At 46.9% G+C, this 21,051-nt stretch overlaps 1 protein-coding gene across 5 annotated transcripts in view; it reads left to right on the forward strand.

The window, feature by feature from the left end:
* ITPR1 (inositol 1,4,5-trisphosphate receptor type 1) overlaps positions 1 to 21,051 on the forward strand; it is a 295,697-nt gene that overhangs the window by 1,415 nt on the left and 273,231 nt on the right. For all 5 annotated transcript variants that reach the window (XM_033132948.1, XM_033132953.1, XM_033132950.1 and 2 more), the window contains exon 3: positions 20,348 to 20,453. In XM_033132948.1, the coding sequence (XP_032988839.1) occupies positions 20,362 to 20,453 (92 nt within the window). In that variant the 5' untranslated portion in view covers positions 20,348 to 20,361. The remainder of the gene's footprint in view (positions 1 to 20,347; positions 20,454 to 21,051) is intronic.

Here is a 21,051-nt window from a genome sequence, read left to right on the forward strand (position 1 = left end):
GCCCGTTGGTGGAAATGGAACTTGCCAGGCAGTGTGCTGATGATTTAAATTCTGAGGGAGGCAGTACGGCTCATCTGCCAAGATAGGAAAGCAAAAACCAACCGCTTCTCTCTTTCAAAAATAGTCACTTTGTTTTTTCTTACTGTGAATGTGTGTTTAATCAGAGTAGGTTGGACTGCAAGAAATGAAAGTGGTTGCTGGCAAATTGAAAGAATTAGAGCTTTAAAAAGGGAAGTTAGTTCTCGAAGCATATGATAGCGTCCAGCCCTTGACTTGAAGCCATCTGAATGTCGAGGGATCTGACGGGTTCCTGTTGTCAGGTGCCTGTCTTGGGATATGAGCCAAGGGTAGCATTTGTCTGCAAACACAAGTAGCTCCCATTTGTTTTTCCCTCCGAAATGGCCAGAATGCGCTTCGAGAAAGGGAGTTTGAACGGGTACATGTACATTCCCATTGCTGCAGATTCGGCCCTCGAGTTTTTTCTTCTGAAATGGAACAGGGTAAACAACAGGGTAATAGGGTGGGGGTGGAAAGGAGGGCTGGCTTTTAGTAACTTCTATAGCGTTCTAAATATTTAGCTGTTCCCTGGGCTACAATCTTTGGGCTTTTCTAATTAGGAAAGAAAAGCCAGACACTTCATTATGGTAGTAGAGTGCTTTTGTTTCCTGTTGATAAGATCCTCGGGAGTGCGGGTAGATTGGATGTGTGAGGTCCAGTTCCTTCTTGGAGTTCTGGTGACTCACATGGCTACGTGGGCACTCAAAAGTCCAAGGACTGGGTTTAGTCCCCCTTTTCTGAGTAAGCTAACAGACCAGGAGAAAATGGTCCACAGACTCTAACTGGTCGATAAAAGTACTAATAGTGACACGTTAAGTACTTGTGAGTCAGGTTCCGAGCCATCTATCACAGAAGCCCTGGGGGTCAGGCTCAGGTGAGGAAGCGGAGGTTCAGAGGGAAATCACTTGCCGCGTAGCTAGTACGCAATGAAAGCCACAGGCTGGGTGGCTCTACTGGGCCCCCAAATGCACCTAAGTTGGGTGGTGATGGTAAAGGAGAAGCTAGGAAAAAGAAGCACATTGCTATTGGTGAAATAACTCCTGCTTATGTCCCACCAATGATGAATGAGCAAGACTTACCTTGATGTAAGCAGCAAACAATGTAGCCACAGGTGTGGGGATAACAGTGTGGATATTTAAGGAGGTGTTTGTTGTGCTGAGTTTGTTTGGGAAAGCTGTGTGCTGAAAGCGTGAATGAGAGTAAAAGAAACCGAATCAAATCACGAGGAACGTTGTCCGAGTTCAGCTTCAGGTTCTTCTCATACTTGAAATCCATCTTGATAATTTAAATCAAGGCATCTAAGCAGGTTAAAGGAATTAGGCCTCCTGCCACCTGAATAACTTGAAAGTTTAAATCGCAGTGAGTCTGAACTGTGAAATGTCGAAATCTTTTCACATACCCTTCAGTGTGTGTTGTGGCCGGTTGTACAGAACACTTTTTCATTTTTTTCGTGTGTGTGTGTGTAAAGTACAACCCGCTCTTTGACTAAATTCAAATCAGAACAGAATATCCTGTCAAGATTTCCTTCTTATCAGGCAGGGAAAGTTCATCATGCTCTCACTGAATCACACCCGGCCTTTGAGTCCCATGGAAGTTGTTGGGGTTGACAAGGTGTTACTGTGCCAACAAAGTGCTGCCTCTGAGGGAATTGGCATCTTTTCTGTAGGAACGAGAGACGGAATGGGTGCTAAGAGGAGAAGAAATAGATGAACTCAACCAGACACATCTGTTGCCTTTTCCCTCAAAATATTTTCAACTCAGGAAGACCAGGGTATTAAAGTGAGAGAGAGGAAAGAAACTTCTAACCCAATGGTGTATAACCAACTGACTTCCAGAGAAAAACATCACATGGCTGTTTTGCTTATTTATCATGATCTCATGGAAACTCGCATTTCTTTACAAGCAGCTCTTAACAAACAAACCAACGTGAAACAACAAACACCAAACATGAACAACAGAAAAAAAATAAATAAAAGTCGGTCTGGAGTTAGGTTTCTAGGTCAAGCTGTCCATGGATCCGTCTAATTAAGGAGTCCACACAAGGCCAGTGTCCCGTCTTGTTTGCTGTTGGTTTGATCTTTTAAAATAAAACACATTGCATTCGCAGGCCCTTTATTCCTGGAAGTGCATCCAATCGTTTAGTTCACTTGTGCTGTTTGAAGTTTTTGCATGGCTCTTTTGATGAAGTTAATTAAGGCTTGAAGCCAGTGACATGATGGACAGGATCTTGATGATTTCTGCCCGTTGTCATCGTGTCTGTGGTTCTGAGGTTATTGCTCATGAGCTGGAAGGACGCTGAAGCCATCACCTCCTGCGCTATAGCTCATTGAACTGTGTCAGCTGGATGTAGTTTAAGGCATTTAGTGTGATGAATCTATTCAAGGAGCCCGAGTCGTTTTGGTCCAAGGGTTTCTTCGCTGAGCATCCGCTTTGTGCCAAGGTGTGTTCCAGGAGCTGGGGATCCTCCAGTGCAAGTCCTGTGCCCAAGAGGCTCACCTCCCAGTTGGGAGGAGGCAGCCCGTGCACATAGGCATTGTAGTGAGACAGGTCATAAACGCTATGGAGAAAACCCCGCGGCGTAAGGGGAACAGGAGATAAGTGTTGAGGGAGAAATTGGGACCCTCGTGCTGTAAAATAGTGTCACTGCTGTGAGAACCGTGTGGAGGTTCCCCACAAAAATGAAACAGAATTCCCAGATGACCCAGCAATTCCACTTGTGGGTATGCATCCCAAAGAACTGAAAGCAGGGATTCAATCAGATAGTGGTACACTCACGTTCGTAGCCGCGTGATTCACAGCAGGAGAAAGATGGAAATTACCCAGGTGTCTACTGACATGATAAACAAAGCGTGCAAACATGCAGTGGAATGTCACTCCGCCTTACAGAGTAATAAGGTTCTGACACATGCTATGACATGGGTGAAGCCTGCGGACATCACGCTAAGTGAAAGGAGCCCGACACAAAAGGACAAGTAGTGCATGGTTCCTTTTAGAAGGGGACCCAGAGCAGTCACATCCATAGACAGAAGAGAAGAGTGGTTGTCGGGGTGAAGGGAGGTGAAATGGCGAGTTTGTTTAATGGGGACAGTTTTATTTTGGGGAAGAGGAAAAAGCTCTGGAAATGGATGGTGGTGATGGTTGCACAACAGTGTGAAGGTACTTAATTCCACTGAACTATACACTTAAAAATGGTTATAATGGTAAATTTTGTGTTATGTATGTATATTTTACCACCAAAAAAAGAAAAAACAATGACAAGAAGAAAACAGGGTAAAGGGGATAAAGGAGCATGGGGGGTGGGGGTGGGGTGACCAGGGAAGGGCCCTTTAATGTGCCAAGGGGGGTAGATATGTGGGGGACAGGGTGTCCCAAAGGGCTAGGGCAGCAAGTGCAAAGGCCCTGAGATGGGAGCAGGAGTGACCCATTGGGGCGGGCGAGAAGGCCAGGGGGCTGCAGCTGAGGGAGAGGGAGTCAAGGTCAGGTCATGCAGGTTGGTGCAGGTTGGCAATGATGTATTTCCCCAAGGAGTTCTCAACTCGCACAGAATTCTCACTGTGCTCAGCCTCACGGGACGAGGTCGTCCTCTCTGAAGAGACCAGTAAGGACGTCACAATCACATATCAGATTGGAACTTGATGGGGGCTGAAACCCAGATTTCTAGACTGTCTGGTCAAACATGTGACTTACCTGGGATCCTAATTCACTTCAGTCGGAAAGCAATCCTCTGATAAATAGATGAACCTACAGTTGGTTCGGACAACAAATTCTAAGAACCTACAGGTATTCTTGTGGGTTTATCTTCGACACATACCTTCTGACTCCAGTCTGTCCAGGCTTACTTCAAGGAGTGACACCAGGATTCAAGCTCTGCTCTCAAGTATCACCTTTGGGAAATAGGAAGTCCCAGGTAAGGGATGCTTCCCGGTAACTAAAGTGGACCTTTCATGTGTACAAACTTGTAACACGCAAGCGTTTTGTTACTTGTTACACAAGATGTGCATATTTAGTTGTAGTAAAACATTAGGAAACAAAGATAAGCAGCAAAATCGGTCACCCTCAACCCCACCATCCAAGATTAGGGTTTCAGACTACCCCACCCCACCCCATGCAGACATATATTGAAATGGTGTGTATATTTATATTGCGTAAGAAGGGACTCCTGCAGTACCTGCTGTTTGGTGCCTGGCCGTTTGCACGCCGTATGTTGGACATTTTTTCATGTTAAGTAGACATGTGCATCTTTATTTTTCCAAAGGTGGCTGTATGTTTGATGGGCTTTCATTTGAGTGGTGACATGTATGGAATCACCAGGTAAAAAAAGTGTTGTCCTCGAGGTTCCATCACCATCACAGAGTCCAGGTTTTCTCATTCGGTTTATACTGGTTTTTAATTTTTTTTTTTAAGAGAACTAAATAGAAGCACTGCTCAAAGGTTAGCTATCTTATTACAGGGGTAAAGCCTAGTAATCAATTAAATATAAAATTTCTCATTTGTTCTTCTAAGTAACTTAATCCCATGAGATAGTGAGGGCCCAGGCACTCTTTTCTGTTTGCACTTACAAGGGAACCTCAACTATAGAAAATCTGGACCCTGGGATTGCAGAGATGTTAGTGTCATGGGCCTCTCCTGACTCCTCATCACTCGCTGTGGTTGTGGTTCTTGGCTCCTCTCTGTTCCCAGACACACTGCTCTCATCTTGGATGAGGGACACAGATCCCAGACATACTAGTTCATCTGTATTTTAGTCAGTATCCCTAGTGTTGGGATTGTTTTAAAAATCATAATCACAATACTATTATCCATCTCAAGAAAAAGCAAAACATTTTTTAATCAAGTCTGTGTTCTCACTTTCTTGATATATACATGTATATGTATATATATATATATTTAAGTACATGTTATATATGCATCTTTAGCATTTTGAATTAGGATTCAAATAAAGTTGATATATTACAAATGGTTGATATGTCTTTATTATTTTCTGTTACACCTCTTTTTTTCCATGCTTTTTTTTTTGGTCATTGAAGAAACTGGGCGATGTATTTTCCCACAGTTGGATTTGGCTAACTGCATCAGGGTGGTGTAGTTGAACTTGTCCCTTTGTCCCCTATATGTAGCATACTTTGGCAGTTAGATATAGAGGCTCGAAGCTTGATCAGAGTCTGGTTCTTTTTTGTTTTCCCAAGTCTATTTTGCGAACCTCACTCGGGAGTGTGTGACATGATGTGTCTGGATATGTCTTCTTGTGATACTAGTAACCACGTACTCATTCCTGCAATCGTAGTTTACTTGTAGTTGCAAAAGTCCTCACTCTATTTTTCCTTCTTCATTTATCGGCTGGGATAATTTATAAAAAGAAATTTTTTCCGCTTAGTTTTTGGTTCCCTGGGATGTAGTTCATATAAGAAAGACAAGATCAGTCCTTGAATCTTTCTTTGTATTTTACTAGTTTTCAAAAATAAGGAATTGATTGTCTAGTATGATCCCTGGTAACGGGGGGATACCGGGTGTTATGTGGGGACACTTTTGGTTGTCACGTATGGAGCGAGGGTGCTAATGACATTTAGTGGTTACGGGCGGGGAGGCTGCTGAGCTGCCTACCACTCGTTGCATGGCGTCCACCACACACAATTATCCCAAATACCACCAGGGCCACTGCTGAGAAAGCCAATACCAAAATGACCAATGTGGATGTTTTTTGTTGGTATCATTCTGAACTCATAGATTTAAACACATTTTATATGTTTCACTTTGCATACTCCCCTTATTGATGTTCAAATTGTCCATCTTTGCTCAGCGAGTAAGAGAGAGAGACTATTCAAGTTGGTTCAAAAGACACAACCCCAGCAGTCTTCGGTAGCTTTCTTGCTTTCCGTGTGACAAGGGGTTCCAGGCTCATCTGTATTTCTTGTCCCAGACCTGGAATCAATTTTTCTCCAAGGAACCCTAGTTCTTTTGTATAGGAAATGGTATGTAGAGACCTCCGCTCGTGGCCAGACAGGTATTCTTGTCATTCTCATCATACAGGTAAGAAAACAGAAATTAAAGTGCCAAAAACTTAAAACCTGACATTTAAATTTTTATTTTTCGATTACAGTTGACATACAATATTATATTAGTTTCTAGTGTACAACATAGTGATTAGACACTTATGTAATTTATGAAGTGATCACCCCGATAAATCGAGTTCCCACCTGACACCATACGCAGCTATTACAATATTGACCATATTCCTTACGCTTACTTTACATTCCTGTGACTACTTTGTTACAACCAGTCTGTACTTTTTAATCCCTTCCCCTTTTCACCCAGCCCCCCCAGACACCCTCCCAACTATCAAGATGTTCTCTGTATCTACCTATGAGTTTGTTTCTGTTTTGTTCATTTATTTTGTTCTTTAGGTTCCACATATAAGTGAAATCGCATGGCATTTGTCTTTGTCTGACTTTCTCCACGCAGCACAAGACCCTCTAGGTCCATCCATATGGTTGCAGATGGCAAGATTTTATTCTTTTTTTTATGGCCAAATAGTACTCCATTGTATATACGTACCACCTCCTCTTTATCCATCATCCATTGACAGACACCCAAGTTGCCGCCACATCCTGGCCAATATAAACGACGCTGCAATGAACACATGGATGCACATGTCCTTTCGAAGTAGTGTATTGGGTTTCTTTGGATAAATACCCAGAGTTGGGATTACTAGGTCCTTGTCTCTTATAGCCTTTATTTTAAAGACTGTTTTGTCTGCTATAAATATTGCTACCCCAGCTTTATTTTTTGGTTCCATTTCCATGAAATATCTTTTACCTCCCCTTTACTTTCAGTCTTGTGTTCTTTCCAACTGAAGTGAATCTCTTGTAGGCAGCATATATATATATGTAAGGGTCTTGTTTTCTTACCCATTCAGTCACCCTATGTCTTTTCATTGGAGCATTTCATCCTTTTACATTGAAAGGGATTGTTGATATGTAGCTTTTGCCGTTTTATTATTCATAATTTTCATCTTTTTCTATTTTTTATTTTTTTCCCCATCTTAAAGGCAAGCCTCTAAGATTCCTTGTAATACTGGTTTGGTGGTGATGAACTCCATTAGTTTTTTCTTGTCTGAGCAGCTATTTATAATTTATTTGATTCAAAACCATAGCTGTGCTGGGTAGAGTAATCCTGGTTGCAGTTCCTTACTTCTCATCACTTTGAATATTTCCTGTCAATCCCTTCTGGCCTGCAAAGTTTCTGTTGAGAAATCAGCTGGCAGTCTTATGGGAGCTCCCTTGTAGGTAACTAACTGCTTTTCTCTTGCTGCTTTAAGGTTCTCTCTTTGTCTTTAACCTTTGGCATTTTAATGATGATGTGCCTTGGTGTGGGCCTCATTGGGTTCATCTTGTTTGAGCCTCTGCACTTCCTGGATTTGTATGTCTATTTCCTTCACCCGGTTAGGGAAGTTTTTCATCATTATTTCTTCAAAAAAGTTCTCAATCCCTTGCTCTCTCTCTTCTCCTGGTGCCCCTATAATGCGAATGTTGGTATCCTTGAAGTTGTCCCAGAGGGCCCTCAAGCTATCCTCATTTTTTTGGATTCTTTTTCCGTTTTGCTCTGATTAGGTGTTTTCTGCTACCTTCTAAATCACTGATTAGATCCTCTGCTTCATTTAATCTGTTGATTCCCTGTAGCGTATTCTTCATTTCAGTTACCGTATTCTTTATTTCTGACTGGTTCTTTGTTTTGTTTTCTATCTCCATTTTTATGTTTCATGTCTCTCTGTTGAAATTCTCCCTGAGATCACTGAGCATGCTTATAACCAGTGTTTGGAACTCTGCATCTGGTAGATTGCTTGTCTCCATTTTGTTTAGTTCTTTTTCTGGAGTTTTGTTCTGTTCTTTCATTTGGGACACATTTCTTTGTCTCCCCATTTTGGCTGCCTCCCTAAAACCTGAAAGTGAAAGCTTTTCCCAAATCCAACTGACACATCCTTGCCTTTTTAAAAGGAATTCTGGACATTGAACTTTGCAGTTTGGTCTCTGTTAGCCTAAGCATCCTGGAGCTAAGTAAGACACAGCACTCCCCAGATCACCACGAGGTTACTCTTGCTCTAAATTAGGCTTTTCAATCTTCGTGGCAACGCATTAAGAGGTGGTGACATCAATTTAGTGGGTCTTGGTCAGTGACGTTTTAACGAAGTAGAGAATAGAAAATAACAAAGTACATTGCACAGATACTTAAAAAGAACCATGTACATTGTAGTAAACTCTCTCATTCATTCTTTCTCTCATATACACAGTGAACATTGGCCGGTAAGTTCAATGTATTTCTTACTGTGGGTTGCAGTCCAAAGTTTGCATCTTGCTGCATCTTCGTCCTGCATCTTGCTACTCCATCTGTGGTCACCAGACCAGAATCACTGGCTTCAGCTGGGACCCTGAGAGCAATGCAGACTCTCAGGCCTCACCCCAAACCCACTGAATCAGAACCTGCATTTCAGTAAGATCCCCAGGGGATTCACATGCGTGTGACAGTACTGGAGGCTGCTTGCCCATGTGCCATTTCAGTACTTGTCTTATTTTTGTTACTTGCTTTTTTACTGGCTGGTTCTCACCTGTTGAAACTGAGCTTTGTACTTTCCCCCAGCAGTGCTCTCCTTTCCAGTGAAGTGAAGAAGTTGGTGAAATCACCAACCTGAGGTGCAAAGAGATGGTCTGGCAAGATTTCTCTGATGTTCTTACATTTCGGGATAGTTTTACTGGCTGTTGGGATAGAGGTAGAAAGAGATGAAAAGCTACATGTGAAATCCACTTAGGGTTGAAAGGACACAGAAATAAACAAAACTGCATTGGAACCTGCTGTCGTCAGACGCTTTGGGAACTTAGGTTTCCTAGTGTTTTATGACCCTGAACTCCTGGACTGCTCTGTACAGTGGTCCTCGTCAGAAAATGATTAACGTACAAAAAAATATCACTAGTCTCCAAGTTCCTTGGTGTTCTTGCATTTCAGGAGGCACTTGATCTGGGAAGTGATTTTGTTTTGCAAAAACAGCTTAAAACATCTCCGTGCACAGGTTTCTGAGCAGAAAAAGCAGATCCAACACAGACTTAGGGGCATTTGTTGATGTGCCTTGGTGTATGCACACGTTCTGCCTGTGCACGGGTTGTCCTTTCTGCTGGCTGTGCCCTGCCCCAGCCTCTATATCTACCTTGCCAGATCCTTCTATTCCAGCCCAAACGCTTCCTCTCCTGGGAAGCCTTTCCTGATACCTGAAAATCTTTGTCATCTGGAACTCCGGGGCACTTTGTATCTGTTTTCCAAATGGCCCTTTTGGATTTTTAACCCACAAGAGTATCTGACACATGGTAAGTGCTCACAAAATATTTGTTGAATGAAGTTATCTACATGTTTTATCTGCCTTTGAAGGCTGTAGGCTGCTTCTCAGACAAAGCTAATTTTTTGTACCCTCTCCTGATTAAATATTGCTTGAATTAGCATATTGCTTTGAAAAGCCCCTTTTGCGGTGGAGAGCAAAGTGGGGTCAATATAAAAATACATGAAACAGTTCTTTTTGACAGCTTTATAGACGTGGCTGGAGGGTACTTTGCTTTGGAAATTGGTGAGTGTTAATAAAAGGCAGTGGAGGTAAGGATTAGGCTGGGAAACAAAGTTGCTCCCAGGCTGTAATTGTGTGGCCCTGCCTGACCGCAGAATGGGGCTCCTGATGACCCGTGTTGCCTGTCTCTTGAGCACAGGCAAAATATGTGACATCTGTGTGTCTGTTTCCTCTTCTGTAGAATAGATGTAAAAATACCTGCTTTGGGTCATTGCTGCCAAGTTGTAGAATAATACATGTTTGCAGAGGCCTTAGAGATCAAAACAAGACAAGAACTGTGTCCTGTTAGAACAGTGGTTCTCAACCCATGGGGTGATTTTGACCTCCAGGAGGGACATTTGGCAATGTCTGGAGACGTTTCTGTAGTCACAACTGAGGAGGACGGGGATGCTGGCATCCAGTAGGTAGAGAGCGGGGGTGCCGCCAAACACCCCCCGTCCACACATAAGATGCGTCGCCACAACAAAGAATTATCTGTGCCACCACGTCGTTAGCCCTGAAGTTGAGAAACTGTCTTTGAATGATTTCCTCAGACTTAGGGAGACTTTTATCTCTCTCTGAGGATATTAACCTAACTTGATTTGCTGGGGTTTCTCTGTTTTGTTTTGTTTAGTTTTTCTGTGGTTCAGGCTGTGGGCAGAGGGGTGTCTCCAGGCTGGCGCTGACTTTGACTTTTTAATAAAATAAACACCCTCCCCTCCCCCTAAGCACTGGCCTTGGTTTCTGGAGCCCTTTGGTCTTTGGCCACTCATTGGCTGTGTGACCTCCAAGAAATCGCTCAGTTTATTTTGTTGTTGTTGTTTGCTTTTCTGCCAATAAAATGAGGAAGTTTGGCTAGGTGAGCACTACCTACCCAAAGTCAAGTTTCCTGACTGCCAGCTCTGAGCTCTGGGTTGGCGTCCCTTACGCTGGCCTCTGTGACCAGGAGACGCGGAGCACATGGCAATGTTGACATCGCTTCTGGGGAAGAACTGTGTAGATAATGTACCTGCTTCAAGAAAAAGTCATTCACTGTTTGTGAAAAGGCCAGTGTGTGTGTGTGTGTCTATCTGTCTAAGTGTCTAAGGAACAACAGTTGAGCAGGAGACCCGCCCTGCACACTTTCGCTGCCCTTTCTGAGTTTGTCGCAGAGGGAGGGCCCTGCTTCAAGTCGAGGCTTCTGTGTCGGTGACTTCCTTTGGGACTGGCTGAAAACGAAAGCAGAATGTGTGACTTTCTAGGCTCTGAGAGAAGTGCTTTTTGCAGTAGAATAAATTATCTCTTGATGGGGACACGCTGCGTTTCTGAGGACAATCTGATTAGCCACTAAGGGGACAAGGAGGCTAATGAGTATTGGGGGGGCGAGTGGGGGGGCGGCTGGCCAGGGGTCCAGCTCAAAAATGTGCTGCTCATCCTGGCTTCACAATAAAGACGGCATCATCAAGCGTCTTTGCTCAGAGGAAGTTCCTGAATTAGCTGTGAGCGTCCCCAGTGACAGAAACCCCTGTAAAGAGAACCTATTTCTTTCTCTTGGGGAGTGAAGCGAGAATGCGGTGGGCTCGCACCTGTATTTGCAGCCATGCCCCCACACGTGCACCTGGGCCAGGGCATTTTAAGAAGCCCTGGGCTCCGTGCGGGGAGTGTCCGTGGCCTCCAGCCAGCAGGTCGATCACAAGCCAGCAACTCTCCCTTTTTCTGGGCGTGCTCTTCTTTTCCCTCTGACAGCCCTTGTGGTTTGCCCCGCTCTGCCCACTGGGGGCTGCTTGACCTAACAGTTAATGGTGAGTGACCATGCCTTGCGTTTGGGTGACAGCTGTGGCCGTGGCCCCTGAGGCCCTGTCTGCGGGACCAGCTGCCTGCGGCCTCTCGGATCTCCACACGCTTTTAAGTTTTCGTGCAGAAGCCCTTCTGGTTGCTGCCTCACTTTAAAGGAAGCCTTTTGATTTTATTCTTTGAAAAATGGTTTTGAAAGCAAGCAGCAATAAAACCAGTGCTAAAAGACTGTTAGAAGCCCTTTGTTTTTCAGGAGGTGGAGGCAATGTGGCTATGCCAAGGCAGAGCCGGGGAGGCTGATGGGTTTCCTTCGGCTCTGTTTTCTCCGTGGGAGAATGATTTTCCAGGTGCATCGAGCTATGGGGCCAGGTGACAAAACTTGGTGACTGAAGGTAGACCCCGAGGGGGCTACATCGGTGTGACACAGTCACCCCTCCTCTGCCTGGTACTGCTTTGGGCTCCACTACGAGTGGGGAGAACGCCCTGCTGGAGTCGGCATGGACCCGTGCACATAAAGGCACCCTACAGTGTGTCCCTGGCTACGCGCCCTTACCCGTGGACTTGCCGGCCCACAGGGCTGGTCCTCGGAGGACTGGAAGCCCTAAGACGCTTAGTGAGAGTGGTTTAGAGAGTAGAAAGTACAGCTGATGAGAGTAACAACAGCAAACAGGAGTGTTTCCTGTGTTTTACTTCCCATGCACTAAGGAAGCCCGTTATGTTCTTCTTCTCATTTAATCCTCAACACAACCTTCTGAGGTTTTGCTCTCCAGATCTCCTATCTGCAGATTGGAGACTGAGGCCCAGAAAGAGGAAGTAACTTGGTCAAGGTCACGAACTTCCGATCACACTTAGGATACAAGGCAAACTGTCCCCGTGGCTTCTCTCTTCTCTCACCTGTCTTGCTCCTTCCTTTTCCTGTTGGTGTCCAGACGTGACTGGCAGTTTCCTAAACTTGCCAAGCTCTTCTCTGCCCTTGAGCCTTTGTCCTATCTGTTTGCGCTGCCTGAGATGCTCTTCCGCCTGAGGTTTTTTTTTTTTTTTTTTTTTTGGCGTGACTGCCTCTGTCTTGACATTCAGGTCTTTGCTTAAATGTCTCAACTTGTTCTCTCTGAGCCAAAATGAAGTCGTCACCCAGTCGTGCCCCCCAGTTTTGGTTCTCTTCACGGTGTTTATCACTATCTGACTCGTCTTACCTGTTCGTTTTGCTTCTTTGTTTACTGCCTCTCTGCCCTCACTAGAATGGAGGTGTTGTGAGACCTCGACTGTCTTCTGTAGACCTACATCCCCCACACCTGGAGTAGGAGCAGCACATAGTAGTTGCTCACTAAAAGTGTTGAATAAAAAGGAGGATTTCGGTTTCAAATCAGGGGTCCTCTAAAGCCCTGGCTGTTCCATTGTATGTTTTGCATTTTACTCCTGTTCTATCCAGTTTCTCATGTTTATACAGTAGGGATCCTAAGCACAGCCAGCGCACAAGCGAATCTTAAAGAAAATTTATAGCTGCATGTTCTAAGCTCTTGGGTCTCCGAAGCTCTTTACGTGCTTACAAATGACTGAGGACTCCAAAGAACTTCTGCTGATGTGAGATATAACAATGTATTGTATCAGACATTAACACTGAGAAAATGAAACAGAAAACAAAAACCACTCACATGTTAATGCAGTTCATATCCTTTATGAACAATAACTACATTTTCTGAAACAGTTCAGTGAGAAGAGTGGCATTGTTTTCCTTTCGTTCTCTTTTTCCCCTTTTTTTGGCAAATTGCTTTAAGATCTGGCTTACTAGATGACAGCTGGAGTCGCATGTCACATATCTGCTGGGCCATCAGTCTCTTCTGACATCACATGTCACATGCTCTGCAAAACTCGGCTGTGCGCACGAGAGACTGAGTGCCGAGGCAGAGTGTGCCCGCTGTTGTGAAAGTGGTTTGACGTTGCAGATCCTCTGGAAGGCTCCCCGGAACCCCGGGAGGCCCTGAGGGCACCGCTGAGAACCCCTGACTTTGTAGGGTCGCTTGGTCATTTTGAAAGGTTGGGTGGTGGCGTGGGCCATCCGAGAGGAGGAGAAGTTGGGGGCGCGCGTGGCAGGATGCAAGTGAACATCCCAGGGCTGGGTGTTGTATCACACCTTTCTGTTCAGAAGTGTGCGCATGGGGATGCACGTCAGCTGTTCGTGCAAAACAAAATTGCTTCCCATCGAAAGCGCCTCCCGAATGGCAAGGGGACGCTGAGGACTGCAGGCTAGTGGTGCTGTCTCGTGTCCCGCGTTTTCTCCCAGCATCCAGAAGGTGCAGCTCTGGGGGCATGAAAAATCACAGAGCCCAGGTTCCTCGCTCTGAGAACAGGAGCTGCAGAGGCGAGTCCCACTGTAGCTGGTACTCTACCGCCCTTACTTGGGTCTCGTGTAGCTTCTGACCGCAGATGAATTTGTGTCCTATGGTAGACGTGACATGGTCTCGAAGCCTTACTGCTCTCAGGCTCCGTCACACTGGTGCCAGAAGCACCAGGGTAGAAGCTGATAGAAGTGGATGACCCCACTTCATGGACGGTGTAGATGCCTGGCCACTGCACTGTACACCTGACGCCGAAGCTGAATAGGGAATGTCAACTATGATTTAATACATATATAGTCACGGGAGGTGGAGTACAGCACAGGGAACAGAGTCAATGGAACGGTAACAGCTATATAGGGTGTCAGAGGGGTAGTGGATTGGGGAGGGGGGCTTATCACTTTTGAGGGGTGTAATGTCTTACATTGTTTTGTACACCTGAAAATAATTTTTAAAAAAGTGGATGACCCCACTTAAACAGACAACCTGAGTATTGAAGGAAGGTCAAGTGTTACAAAGCCCGGCCTGTTGGGAGTGTTTTGCGTGTGTCTTTGGTGTCCTATATAAATGGTTAAAGTGAAGGTAGTTGGGTGGGGACACACACGGGAGCTTGCACAGCAGGAAATGAGTGGTGCCCTGGGGACAGGTGTGGCCGGGGTCCTTCGTTCCTGGCACCAGGGGCTGGAAGAGCCCAATTTAAGGGCAGTGTTGGTGGGACTGTGGTTTTGGGGTCCATTCACTGGAGGAAAGTAAGACTTTGGGTGTCCTCCCAGGTCCTTCCGCCCTGAGTGATACTTAGGTAGCTTCTTGATGAAGGAAAGTGTTCTAATTCAGTCTCATTTCAAGAGTTGCTAACTTTTAAATTCTGCATTGTGTGTAGGCGTAAGTCAAAAATTTTTTTTTTTTTTTAGAAAAATGAATATAATGCAATTAGTTAAGCGTGTGCGGAAGAAATAGATGGAAAAAAATTATAATAAGTGAGTTTTCTGCCACAGTCAAAGCTTTTAGCCAAAAGAAAAAAAATCTAAAACCTATCCTGAGCTGCTTAAAATGAAATGAACATGCTTGGTTTCCAGTGAGGCTGTGCTCAGGCTGCCTTAACACCAGGTGGAAGAGGTTCTAAAAATTGAATTGTGATGACTTTGAAGAGGTGGCCACCCTCACCCTCCCAGCGGGGGCCTGGTTGGATGTTAGAAGGGGGAGTGGAGCCGAGGTCCGGCTGTCTTGGGTGTTGTGAATTTGGGGTTCGAAGAGCAGTGAGCCTCAGCCCCTCACAGGCTTCCAGGGCACTTCACCATTCCTGGGACCTTCTCTGTGCGGATGGGTCTCCCGCAGTGCTGGCAAAGTAAGAAAAGCTTTTTACTTACCAAGGAGAAGAATCACAAGTTATGGGCAGAAGTGAGTGCAGACTTCGAAGGAAGAAAAGGGAACTATTTCAGTTCCATTTGAACAAAAATGAGCATTGAATAAGGGCCGGATGTTGTGCCTGCCTCATGTGGACGGCTTGGTTTACCCCTCTGGTTTACCCCTCGCAATGACCCTGACAGGTAGGAAGGGCTGCCCCCCCTTTCACCCTTCCTCCCCTTTTTCTAACAGATGAGGGAGCTGAACTTCTGAGAAGTTATCCTAGTTGCTGAAGAACACACAGCTGCTAATTGATGAAGCTGGAATTTGAACCCAGATGTTCTGAGTCTGTCGTTAGCCTTTTGGGACACAAAGGGGATGGCGGTGGGGGAAGGCTACTTCTTACCAGGAACAGAAGTTAGAAATGTTGTTTTGGGCTCCCAAATTTCTCATAAAAATCTACTGAACGGCCGGCAGGCCTTGATCCTACAGGATAAACTTGGCTTGAATTAGTTTTAGGAAAAGAGTCACCTAAAGAATAATTGACACTCTTTTAGGCAACAGATAAGATGACGCTACAGTTTCATTGAACACTAATTTGTCCGCTTGTCAAGTCCTGGGCACCGGACTAGGGACTGGGACACAATGGGGAAGAATTAGATTATTTGCCTCACGGTCACAGTCCGGTGGTGAAGATGAGGCAACAAGCAGACACGTGAACGAGCAGCTTTAGGACAGTGGCAGTGGGCTCAGCTGGGGTGAGTGGGTGCTACACAGAGAAATGCTGGGGACCTGTAACCCAGATTAGGGGACTCCGAGAGGGCTTCCTGGAGGTGGTGGCATCAAGCTGGAACTGAAAAGGACTGGGAGTCCCCATGCCAGGCAGCAGGGACGGCCTATGCAAAGGCCCCGGGGGCCAGGCACACCACACATTGGGGGATCTGGGAAAAGTTCCTTATGGCTAAAGTGTAGAGGGTAGTGGGAGAGAACAGAGAGGTGAGGAGGCAGAGGGTGGAGGCACTAGACCAGAAGCGCCCGAGGAGATGTGAAGCAGAGGAATGCCGAGGTCTGACTGGTGTTTCTGAAGGATCGTACTGGCCGTGCGTAGAGGAGTTTGAGGGGACTGATGGCTTCGGAGAGATGACTAGGAAGGCTTTGTGGGGCCCAGCTGAAAAGTGATACTGGCTGAGATTTGGGGGGAGGCAAAGAGACACAGTATCGGAAGAGTCAAGAGACACAGTAAAGTTTAACATCGGTAAGAGTTCAGGCTCAGTGAGACTTCTTCACTCACGTATTTGCTGAATATGCGGAGCACCTCCCATGTGCTAAGCATCGCGGAGGGGAATACGAGGTATGCAGACAGGTCCCGGCCTGGGCAGGGCTAAGTGTGTCCTAGGCTGGTGGGTGGGGACAGCAAGTGCAAAGGCCCTGTGGCGGGTAAGGAGAGAGGGACGCCAGAGGGGCCCCCAGGTGTCGGAGAGGAGGCGGGCGAGGAGGAGGAGGAGAAGCTGGCTGCACAGGCAGGGGCGTGCTCCCTGCTGCTCTGACGTGCTCTGGGCACCCGGAGCTGAATCCCACCAGCTGTTGCCATGAGATGCAGATTGGGGATCCCCCTCACGGAAAACACCCTGGAGACAGTAGAGTGGACGAGATGGCCGCCGAGGTGTAGAAAGGTCAGGGCGTTACAGGCTCCAAGCCCACAGATGTGGACGACCAGCACCTCCGGTTCTGTTCTCCAAGGAGGTCTCTGAGTTTGTGTTTGTATTCCCACCTTTAAGAATGGAAATCAGACGTCCCTTTTCTTTACACATTGCTCAGGGAGCAGTTTCAGGGGACAGTGACCTGCTGCTGAGGCCTCCACAGCCTCCTGTGTGAGCACCTCACCGAGAGCCGCCCCCTCTGCCGTGGTCAAGTCACCCCAGGACCCCTCTGAGCGAGGTCCATCGGCTGTCAGCGCTGGTGGGCGGTGACAGGCCTCTAGTGACAGCTTTGTACTTTGCTGAGTGCTTTGCAACCATGACCTTACTGAACCTCAGGAGCAGTTGCCGAGGGAGCTGCTCTGTGCTCCCCATTTTATAGACGGGAAAGCGAGGCCTAGGGAAGTTAGGGAACTGGCCTGAAGTCCTCCAGCGAGAAGGTAGCCGAGCTGGGCTTGGACACCTGGCCCTCTGCCCCTGGCGCCTCTGCTCCTGCCTGCCCTGGCCTGGGGTGAGGACCGGGGAGGGTGGTGACGCTTTGCTCTGCAAACAGAAGCAGCGTCTGAAGGAGAAATCAGTGCGCATTCACTACTCAGAGGCCTTTGAGCGCCAGGGGAGCAAAAGCGCTGGGGACACTGCCCCGGTGGGGGCAGGGAGGAGGCTGCAGTGTCTTCTGAGCCGGCCCCTGCGCCTGGCACAGGCCCCATGGCCAGGTGTTCGAGCAGAAGCCGTGTCCTTCCATAGGAGATGTGGGCAGGGGACGGGATTGCATGCTTTACAGGTTTCCTCCCAGTTACTCTGTGAGTCTGTGTTTCTGGAAAAGCCATGATGCTCTGGGCTAGGGAGTCGAGTATAAGTCCGTGTACTTCAGCTTTTTCTCGACGGGTGAATTAAGGGAGGGCCATTATTGTCCCTAAAGCAAAACGTGTCGTCATGGATCACACAGGAGTTCATTTGCTCTGATACCTAGTTGATGTTTTATACAGGAGATCCTTTTCTCTACTGAGTTTAAATTTTGAAGCCCTAAAACCTCCCAGAATTCCACCTCATCCTATTACAACATGATGAAAACAGCAGTGAAGGCCTGCCAGCCCCTGGACAGGCACTTTTCCTGCACTGTTTCATCTGTTTGCCACAACAGCCCCTTGCAGTGAGGATTAGCCCCGAGTTACAGATGAGAAATGGAAGCAGGTGGGCTGGGGGCGCTGATAGACAATAGGTAACGGCTGCATTTTAACGCGTGTTCCGGGATCAGGGCTGATGACAAGCTCTGCTGAGAGCCACGTGGACCTGGGTTATGACCCTGGCCTTCCTGCCTGCTTGTTAATTACACACGACTCAGGTGTCTTCCCCTCTCTGTGCCTCGGTTTCCCCAGCAGAGAAATGGGACTAACGGCAGTGCCTGCCTCGTGCTGTGGCCATGTGGATTCAGTCAATGTTGGTAAAGCCCTCAGCACAGCGGTGGGCATGAGAATGCTTGGTGGCTGTTCGCCGTCGTTATTATTAGAAACGCTCATCATGCAGGACCATGCTGGAGAAACCCAGCGTCCACACGTCTGTCCCAGTTACCAGCTGCAGGCAACGCTAGGGACCTCCCGCTTGCTCGTTCCAGAGCACTGAGTTGGGTCCGCGTCTTCCATTTAGGGCCTGGCACCTTCCAGCCAGGTAACCAGGTGGCGAGGAGAGTTCCGAAAACACGGTCACTCTGCGCTGGCCTGGCCTGGCCTCCGTGGAGGCAAAACGCTCATGCGAAGGTCAAGGCCAAGCGAGGTGGACGCGCGGGACAAGCCCTCTGCCCTCTTGGCCGAGCACATGTCTGCTCTCCTCCCACCAGCGCCTCCTCTCCAGCGTCCTCCTGGGAGCCCGGTGTGCACATACGAGTCGGGTCTGACCCCAAATTCGAACAGAACTTGTTTTCCAAGAACCAGCCTGAAAAGTACTCTGGCTTCCTGCCCCTTTCTGCTAAGGCTTTGAAATACACGCACATAAGGGTGATGGGAATAGCCCTGGATGGTTTCATCTGTGCAGCTTTCTGGGTGTTGTTTAAAGCATTGGTTTGCCATTAGGCATAGAATGTCCCCTTAGGAAGCAGTGACCTGACAGTAGACTTGGACCTGGAAAGTGGCACTTGGCACGTGCCCTCTGCACATTCTCTGTGCGTCCTTCCCCAGTGTCTCAAGAGGCTGGGACTTTGCTTTGAGAGTGTGTGTTTTCAGTGCTGTCAGGTTCACGTTCAGTGAACTGCTCTTTGTCTCCCCTGCAATATCTGGGTTGTGTCAGGGGGTAAACCCGTTTTTCCTTGCCCTTCTCCCACGCAGTGAACTGCGGTTCTTTACCGGTCTGTGTTCAGAACCCGGCACTCCTGCTAAGGCAGGAGAGGTGCTTCCAGAACCTTCGTGCTGCCTGTGCTGCATACTACTTCCGGAAAGACAACTTGGCACCCAGAAAGCAAATTCAGGAGTGAACACTTTCCACGCCATTGCAGCTCTTATGCTCTGCTGCGTGGATGGTTTCTGGCAGGGTAACCTGGGTGAAGAGATGAGAAGCGATTCTTCGGGGAGTCTGGGTTTGCAGGAGAGCTCTGGGAAGACCTGGGTTGCCCGGCACGTCTACACTGCAGGTGCCTGCAGGAGCGATGGGAGTTACCTGCAGTCCACACCAGCACACGCTTCCCACGGAACTGAGCTTGTGTTTCCAATGTCAGTTTAGCTTTTCATAATTGGCTCCCAATCCTGAGTCAGGTTGATATTAATATTTTTGTTGGTGTGTGTGTGTAACGATTGCTGGTATGTGTAGAGAGGTCCTGGAACCTACCAGCCTTTTCTAGGACTGCCCCTAACTAGCTCTGTGCACTCCTGACTCAGGTTCTTACCCCCCGAGCCTTACTATTCTTACTTGCTTCGGGAAGGGTGTGAACGAGGGCTAAGGGCCTTTCTCCCTCCACACGTGTGTCTTGGTGACGGATGAGAAGGAAAGACGTTGAGATAGCACTTGGGAAGAGCGTGGTCCAGTTTGGGGGATTCTTAAAAGGCTGCCAGAGCCTGGTGGTATTTGTTACTAGGTTTCCTTTGATGAAGTTCACATTGCTGCTTTCACTCTCAGTGGGGGCCCCCCTGTCCCCCTGACACACACCTCCAGACCCAGATGTTTCCTTCTGACTTCACAGTCCCCGAGGCTGATTGGACACGTTAGTGTTTCATAAGTCAGACTTTCCAACTCCTAATGGCTGCAGGTTCTGGGCGCGCGTCCTGCCGTCTTTATCGTTTACATCGTGTTTAATACGAGGGTCCTCACCTAGCAGGATGGGATTTGGGTGTGGTTGCTAGAAACAAGTGTCACTGTGCTTGGAATAGCCTGAAAGTCAGTGATATGTGGGGGGAGCTGTGGCTGCATATGTCCTCACTTGGCTCATTTAATTGCCTGTCACACTCATTGAAATTTGACTTTCAAGTAGGGCGCTTTGGAAAATTGAGCTGAGCTAAGCTCAGCCAACTCTCAGTGACTTTTTTTCCTTCTTCTGAGCATTTCTTTCCTAATAACGTTGCATATTTTACTTTGTCTAGGATTTTCGAGAAAGATGTCTGACAAGATGTCTAGTTTCCTACATATTGGAGACATTTGTTCTCTGTATGCAGAGGGATCGACAAATGGATTTATTAGCACCTTGGGGTAAGAACACCTGATTTCTTGTATGGCTGGATTTAAGACCTCAAAACAGCAGCTGAAAAACTGATTTTTCTAAGATAAGCATGTTACCCTTTTACTTGGCTTTTCTAGGGGCGGTTGGAATCATGAATACCAAATCCCATGTTAATTCAGAATTTATTATTTTCTTCCTTCAATTGGAAGGGGGAAAGTGCTAAGCATATGGGATAAAATTTAAGATGAATATCTGCAGACCCACAGAAGTGCTTTTGAGCTTCACAAGAGCTCTGCCGTCAAAGGGTCACTTGCTTGTATTATAGGCCAAGACCAGTCTCTCCAGTGCGTATCTTTCTTTGAAGTGGAAATTTCCTACTTGAAATTGCACTTGAAAGTTACAACTGGCACAGAGTTCTGTAAATCAGCTTTTGCTCTTCTGTGCTTTCTTCAATTTTTACCCACCTTTTAACGGTATAAATATATTCCATGACGTGCTCTTTTGATTAACTTCTCCCTTCCCGTCCTCCTTTTGCCTAGAAGAGAAAATGAGAAGCGCAATAGCTCCAAAGGCAGAGAGAAGCAGAGAATCAAGGTGGTTAACCCCAGAAAGTCAGGCATGGGCTGT

The sequence above is a fragment of the Rhinolophus ferrumequinum genome, chromosome 17 (assembly GCF_004115265.2).
Source record: "Rhinolophus ferrumequinum isolate MPI-CBG mRhiFer1 chromosome 17, mRhiFer1_v1.p, whole genome shotgun sequence".
NCBI lineage: Eukaryota > Metazoa > Chordata > Mammalia > Chiroptera > Rhinolophidae > Rhinolophus > Rhinolophus ferrumequinum.